Source organism: Populus nigra, chromosome 5 (genome assembly GCF_951802175.1).
Source record: "Populus nigra chromosome 5, ddPopNigr1.1, whole genome shotgun sequence".
NCBI classification, from domain to species: Eukaryota; Viridiplantae; Streptophyta; class Magnoliopsida; order Malpighiales; family Salicaceae; genus Populus; species Populus nigra.
Window position 1 is genome coordinate 17339720 of NC_084856.1, and position 7606 is coordinate 17347325.

The 7606-nt window shown below is 34.5% G+C and overlaps 1 protein-coding gene across 1 annotated transcript; it reads right to left on the minus strand.

Moving 5' to 3' along the window:
* Positions 1 to 2445: 2445 nt before the first annotated feature.
* Positions 2446 to 7373, minus strand: LOC133695395 (glutamine synthetase cytosolic isozyme 1-1-like). Its single transcript, XM_062117371.1, has 13 exons — positions 7061 to 7373; positions 6924 to 6963; positions 6731 to 6834; positions 6369 to 6417; positions 6143 to 6249; positions 4035 to 4122; positions 3812 to 3940; positions 3636 to 3710; positions 3504 to 3557; positions 3341 to 3378; positions 3066 to 3225; positions 2892 to 2952; positions 2446 to 2805 (listed from the first exon to the last, which is right to left on the minus strand). Exons 1-13 carry the CDS (start codon positions 7132 to 7134, stop codon positions 2714 to 2716), a joined length of 1071 nt encoding a protein of 356 aa, XP_061973355.1. The 5' UTR covers positions 7135 to 7373; the 3' UTR covers positions 2446 to 2713.
* Between the last annotated feature and the right edge of the window lie 233 nt (positions 7374 to 7606).

The window sequence follows — 7606 nt, forward strand, 5'->3', positions numbered from 1 at the left end:
AAAGATAAATCAAGAAAATGATAAAAAAAAATAGCAATCATAAGAGTGAGGACCAAGTTATATATAAAAAATAAATGAAATAAAATGTCTAGCAATTAAATTGAAAAATAAAATAAAAAAATAGTAATAAAACAAATAGTGACCAAATTTGAAACAAAATTCGAATAAAATAAAACCCTAAGGGACAAAATTGAAGGAAAAAAATCAAAATGCATTAAAAGTAAAACAAATAGCAATTAAAAGAATAACAATAAATATTGATACAAAATACAAACTGACAGACACATTTGATTTTTGAAAGAGTTGAATGAAATCCAATGCGAAAATAGCTAAAAGAAGTAGGAAAAGAAAAAATTTGATTGAAGCCTAATTGTTGCTCTATTGTGCACACACATCTTCCCATCGAGAAGATGATGATGCGGTGCTTTCAATATTGTCATGTAAAACAAAGTTTGGCTATCAATAGCTATCTTATGCGCCACTCAAAATGCATAAGCACCTCTCACTCGTAAGAATATTAGATTTGTAAGAATATTAAATTTTTATTATTTTTTTAATTATATGTTGAAAATGATGCACATTTTTATTTCTGCATTGAAAAAATATTTGAACCGATTTGCGGTGAATTGCATGCTAAGTAGTTTGTTTACTAGTTATTTGACATACATTTCGGTGTGGGTAAAATAGTTTTTTTATTAAAAAAAGTGTGTATACAAACTTTCTCGGCATGTTTTTGTACATAAAATAAACCAAGCACAATTCAAAAAGTTTATGCATACGTATAATTAAATAAATTGAGAATTATTTTTATAAAAAAAATTATAAAGTCCGATCCCTACCAAGCCGAAGTTAACTAGCTAAACTCGTAACCCGGGTCATAAACTCAATTGGGTTCAATAATTATTTTTTTATAATTTATTTTTATCTAAAATAGACATTTATAAAATTAAAAACCAACTCAATATCAAGGTGACTGAAAAAAAAATTCATATAAAAAAAGATTACAGTGCTCCATTTATAACCAATCAAATATTAAGAAATGAAATTAAAAAAATAAATCAATTGTAATGTATAAAAAAAGTCTATAGTCTCCCGGGCTAGAAAGGCCCAAGCGCGTGGGTCTGGAGCATTCCACACTCTCAAACATTGTTTTTTTTAATTTTCTTATTATTTGCCCTTAATTTTTGAAAAAAAATTGCATGCAACGCATTATCTACCCTGCCGAGATTCAGGCGACCTCTGGTCATTGAGAAATCAAGTTAGTTTGTTTGAAATCAAGAAAAATCCATTTTCAAGCATATATTGACTCTAAAAAAAAAAACACCCTAAACACTTTGTAAAATATATTTATAACCTCTAACAACCTAAAAATTAGCTCAAAGATCCACAATTAACCTGAAATCAAAAATCTTTTTGAGTTTAGATCTACTATTCCAAGCAAGTTTAGGGGGGACACATTAAATAAATTATTCTCATAAAAAGAAATTTATTGACATCGAAATCACCTGTTTTCATTGCCATAATCGGTTGCAACTAAGAATTTTTTTTTTTTATCACCGAAATCCAGGTACCTTTTCTTTCATGGAAACAAATTAAGGACCAAAATAAGTAAAATGAAGTTTGAGATTAAAATTGAATTTCATAAATTGTTAGGGATAAAAAGTTTATAATTGAAAAAATTGGAGGATAAAAATGGATGTGTAGCCCTAAGTTTAGAAAAACCATCTCTTTTGTCGTGTTTTTCATTTTAGTATTTTTTCTTAATAAATATGTTTTAATTGGTCGATATATAAAAGTGTGATTAGAAAGAAAAAAATGTCTAAAAATCAAATCACTGTGGTAATTCAGAGTAATTTATCTATTTACTGTGACAATCCATGATTACCTGTTTCTGGTTGAACAATGGCAGTATTTTCCTCACGCTTGTTAGAGTATTTATTTAATAGGTGACTTATTGTTGAGATGGGCTCTAGTCTCTCTCAAAAAAGAACAAAAACACAGAGATCGGTCTTAGGAGTGTTAGCAATGCATGCAGAAGCCAGTTTCGTTGGCATTAGAACGCTGAAGCTCTAGTCTGAGATTTTTCTTCTGTAATCTTCAGCTCGAATTTGCATCGAAGTAGCATCAGCAAGGGGAAAAAAATTCAACGTCTCAAAAGGGATGTCTGAGAAGTTTAGACTTGGGATTTTGACAAGAATTTTCATCGATTCAAGCATTCTTTCTCATTAGTGGTGGATAGAAATATATATCAAAAAAATGAAGAGCAAAACAGCACATTACAAAAATTTGCAAGAATGGATTCCAGGTAGTTGCCTGGATTCATGAACCATTCCATGCTATACTTTTCTTGTGGATGGAGACATCATGCTCAAGAGTCAAGGGTTTGGCTGGAATGTCTGATAAGATAAAGTGGTTATGCAGAAATCACTTGAAAAATGCAGAAAATTGTGACTAGCTAAACTACTCTTTATTAAAAAGGAGTTGAACATGTTTTCAAATGATCAACAGCCAACACTGGCATTTACAGAAAACTATAAGAAAATGGGAACTAAACGAAAAGCAAGCCATCAATCCAAAGCACACAAACAAATCAAGCACGTCAAAGAAAGATATAAAGCGTTATTTAATATTCCTCGGTTGAGAGAGGAGCAGTTTAAATTTAGAAATCGTGGGCCTGTGGCAATCCATCATCTTCCAATAATCAATTTCTTCTCTATGGCCTCCAGATAATGGTGGTTTCGGCGATCATTGAAGTGACCACATAGGGATCCATGTTGGATGCTGGCCTTCTGTCTTCAAAGTAACCTGTCAGTCATGACAAAGAGACATAAGCCGATGCTATCAATTCGCAACTGTGAGGTCTGGGATGAGAGTTAACAGAGAGTACTTACCTTTTCCTTCTTTCTCAGTATCGCGACCAACGCGGATGGATGCTCCCCTATTCGCCACGCCCTATATGATTTGGACAGTGCATGTGTTACTAGACGAAATCCAAAGTACAACAATGACACGAGTTTATGTTCTTTGAAGGGGAAAAAAAAAAGCAACCAAGGAGCTGAACTCACCCAGGAGAAAGTGTTGATATCAGCAGTCTCATGGCGACCTGTCAACCTTCTCTCATTGCCCTCACCATAGGCAGCTATGTGCTCCTTGTGTCGGAGGCCTAGTTTCTCGATGGCTTTCTTGATCACAGCAATTCCACCCTCATTTCTCATTGACTTGGTGCTGGGGGGGGGGGGGATTTAGGGAAGACCATCAAAAGTTGTATTTTTTACACGTTTACGTTCTACAGAATGGAGGGTCCATGAGCATATTATAATGTTCTGGTTTGGTGCATTACCTGTAGTTAGTGTGAGCTCCAGCTCCATTCCAGTCACCCTGGATACGAATATGAAAAGGGAGTAAATTGAAAAGTGGACAGCATTTTGAAACAAGCTGACAAAACAGGTTTAAAAGCTTCAAGATTTGAAACTGAAATACAAATTTGCTGCCGGAACACAAACCGGGATTGGTTTTGGGTCAAAAGAAACCACAACGCCAGCAATTTCAGCGATTCTCTGCATGACCGAGCAGAATAAAATGTTAGAAGATACCACTGAAGAAGAAAACAAATTGACAAGAATGGCAACACATACCTCGAGGATGTATCTGGCAACCCACACTTCATCACCAGCAGAGATTCCAACGGAAGGACCAACTTGGAATTCCCACTGTTAATTAACCCAACTCGTTAGCACATATATAAGCAAAAATAACAGAAACAGAAACCTTGATATCCAAACGAGATTGATAGATTAAAACAAAAGCATACTTGACCAGGCATAACTTCACCATTGATACCACTAATGTTAATACCAGCATACAAGCATGCCTTGTAGTGGGCATCAACAATGTCACGGCCGAAGGATTTGTCAGCCCCTACAGAACAGTAGTATGGACCCTGCAAACGTATATATGTTGACAGAACTTGTCAAGAGGCATCCAGGTAACATGTCTGACAAGCATGTTAACAGGTATTGAAACAAATTCCAAACCTGAGGACCAGGGAAGCCACCGACGGGCCATCCAAGGGGCCAGTTGATGTCCTTCTGGAGAAGAGTGTATTCCTGTTCGATTCCATACCTGCTCATAACGTATAGGACATCCACAAGTAAGTATCAAATGGTAGTTAACTTCTGGATAGATTTTAAACCAGTTTATGATGATTGACCTCTGTTGCGGTAGAGAATTTGACAGACCACCTGTGATATAATTAGTTTTTTTAAAAAAAAATTATTTAAGGATTCATTCATGATAATCCCAACTGATTCTCGCATGCCAGCATATGAACAACCAGCTGCTAAATTCTACAACATCGTTATTGCAAGGGGGTAGGTAAGCACTTGATTCTGTCGCAGTAGCTGACACCTAACAGCTATGGCCTAACATATACTATACCAAAAGAGTTTTCCTGAAATTATTATTTTCAGAATGTTTATTAAGAAAAAGTTGACAAAATGCTAGCATAGCCAAGGGCAGTTTGCCGGCCTTACTTTATAAGACTCTAAGGCGCAATGTTGACTAATTCATGCCCTCATAATCGACTCCAAGAGATATTTGAATAAGAATAATCAACTCCAAAGTTACATCCAATATTTTTTTTCTTTCTACGTAAAAAGCCACCAAACATTGACAAGTACGGTTAGGTTTACATACTATATCAAACATTGACTCAGACCATCATCACCTAACCACTAACACAATCACTTAATTGTGACAACCCATGTAAATCATGCAAAGAAGTTAATACTCTAATATTATTTTTCAAAACTTTTGAGGTTTTTTTTGCTTTAATTATTAATTTTTTTATATTTTTAGACTATTTTGATGTGCTAATATAAAAAATAAATTTTTAAAAATAAAAATATATATTCTATTTTTATATATTTCTAAGTAAAAAATATTTTAAAAAACAAACTTGAAGAAGCAAGAAATATTAAAAAAAAGCCTAACATGATTATTCCAGCTCAAAATCTACATATAGGACAAATAGTTGCTTGGTGCATGCCATTATCGCATTATAAGCTAGCTGAGTAGACGACTACGCATAGTTCCAATTGCATCAAGAAACTTTGGAAAAGATGTGCAAGTTGTCTACATAAACAAATTAATAAGGTGAAGGGTTCTTTTAAAAAAATAAATTATTATGATGATGAAAGCAAGAACGTTTCCAACAACAAGAAGGCAGGGCAATTTATATGTAAGCAAGATCCATCAAATCCTCAAAGAGAGTGAAAATTCTGTATCTGAAGCCATAAATTTATGGTTGGTAATGGAAGCTTGGTCTTGTAAGATGAATTTAAGGGATTATTTAGGATTGTGGTCATTTAAAATATTTTTTATTTAGAAATATATCAAAATATTTTTTTTTTAATTTTTAGAAATAATTTTTAATATCAAAACATCAAAATATTTTGAAAACATAAAAAAAATTATTTTAAATAAAAAAAATTTCAAATATTTTAAAATATAATTTAAAAAAACTAAATCTAATTCAAGATCCTTAAAATCACTTTGACTAACAAAAAGATTCACCCAACTTCTTGCTGGACAAAAACTACCCTTCTTTTTCAGCTTTCCAAACCTTACTGGGCCAGGTCAACGCACTTCTAAACCACAAATTAAGCTATGGACAAATCCCACCAACTCCATTTTCCCTGGACGAAGACTTTGACCTGCGTGATTCCTTGAGTTTAACCACCAACTAAGGCCACTATATGTGTCAAGTTGGGCTGTGAAGGAAGAGAAGCTGATGCATGAACTTGGTATGGTGTTGAATCACAGGACAAGCGCATGGGTCCTGTGAGCTGTGGTTGATATGCAAAAGCCAGAGTAATATCATTTTAAAGGGAGGAAAAAAAATGTCTTGGGCCACTTGAAAAGGACAGACACCCTTGATCACAACCAGACTTGATAAGGCAAGTTATATCACTGCGGCAGAGTAAATTCCATGCCTATGATGACCACAAAACCATATGATATAACATGTCGATGGAAAATATAAAAAAGCTATCTCTGCTGTGAAAGGAACAATAGATGAGATTTCTTTAAGGAGGAATGAACTGGGTATGTTTTGTTCTTGAGAATTAGGTGAGATACTTACCATGGCTCCTCGGCGGCAACAACAGGGTCGCTAAAGATCTGGGCAGCATTGAACCTCTTGTTTGTTGGAATTGGCTCCCCAGCTGGTGTGTATGCATCGCACATCACCTAAAGCCCAGAAGACATTATTTACCCTTTTGGATTTTACACTGAATGTGCTAAAAATATCTATATAATCTTTAAGTCACGGGAATAATTTGAGGAAGCCAAGGGCAAGCATTAATTACCAAGATGTTGTTTCCTTTTCTAAAAGGATCCTTGAATATCGATTGCGGGCTGATCCAGTCAAGATTCAAGAAGAAAAGAACCGAAATATCAGATTTGGTTGCAGCTAAAATCTATAACAACATGGGATCTTCAAGAAAATCTAAGAACAACAAGAGATTATTCCCAAGAACACTCTTTTCAACCATTCATATATTCAGAATCCATTTATTTAATGTATGGAAAATATTCATTAAAACTAATATTACTGACGAGTAAATCTTGAATTTCTTTACCTAATACTGGAATCAGAGTCTGGACACTGATCAGGATCAAAAGTAAATTGGTATGCATATAAAAAGATGGTGGAAAGATTGGTACATACTATAAAATAACCTCACTGTCATCACCAGGTGCTTGGCCTGTGCTAGAACCATCAAAGTTCCACTTCGGAAGTTCGGCAGGGTCAGTCACCGGCCCTGGTAAAGTCTGTTGAAAATATAACAGAACTGAAAGTGAAACACTGATCACAAGAGACCCATAATTCAAGAGGATTAAAAGAAAAGAAAAAAGCTCACCCTTGCTTTGCTTCTCAAGTCCATTCCCGACCCGCCAATCCTACACGCACAAAGGAAAAAAGAAGAGTTTTAACACAGGTGAAGTGACTTGGTGATCATATATATGATCATAGACGAAGGAGAAAGAGAGGAGGTACCATAGGTATTCAGCTATGATCTTTTCAGTAGTATCAGAGAGATTGATGTTGATGAGATCGTTAAGGAGAGACATGGCTGAAAATCTCGTGCGGTAGATAGACAGTGACAATACTTCAGACTCAAGAGGAGAGGGATGGAGGGAGGTAGAGAAATGAGGGGGTGGTGAGGGTAGTTAAATAGAGGAGATTCTCCTTGACTATGGCACCTAATTATATTGCCAATAAAAACGGAAATAAAAAAATGAATACAAGGAAGGTTCTTGGAAGAATATTCAGCAAGAAAACTGGATGCGAAAGGGCAAATAGTGGCAATCACGGTATCTACAAAGCTCGTTGATGTGTTTACACTTGTGAAGGTGTCTTCTGTACTTGTTTCGTCATCTTGAAAAACTTTATGACGCTAGAGTTATAATTAATAATTTTTTATAAATTATAGTTTGAGTTATTAATTAATATATCAAGACATCGGTATGTATCAACAAATCTAAAAATCATTAATTTTGTTATGCAATTAAATGGAGATAATCATAAAAAATCAATGTAATT

What these genes read in the sequence shown, in the direction of transcription:
- LOC133695395 (XM_062117371.1), bottom strand. Translation starts at nt 7,134, where the DNA reads ATGTCTCTCCTTAACGATCTCATCAACATCAATCTCTCTGATACTACT. An exon ending in ATCATAGCTGAATACCTATG is followed by an intron (nt 6,964 to 7,060) that starts GTACCTCCTCTC and finishes TTGTGCGTGTAG; the next exon opens with GATTGGCGGGTCGGGAATGG. An exon ending in ATATCAACACTTTCTCCTGG is followed by an intron (nt 2,953 to 3,065) that starts GTGAGTTCAGCT and finishes CAAATCATATAG; the next exon opens with GGCGTGGCGAATAGGGGAGC.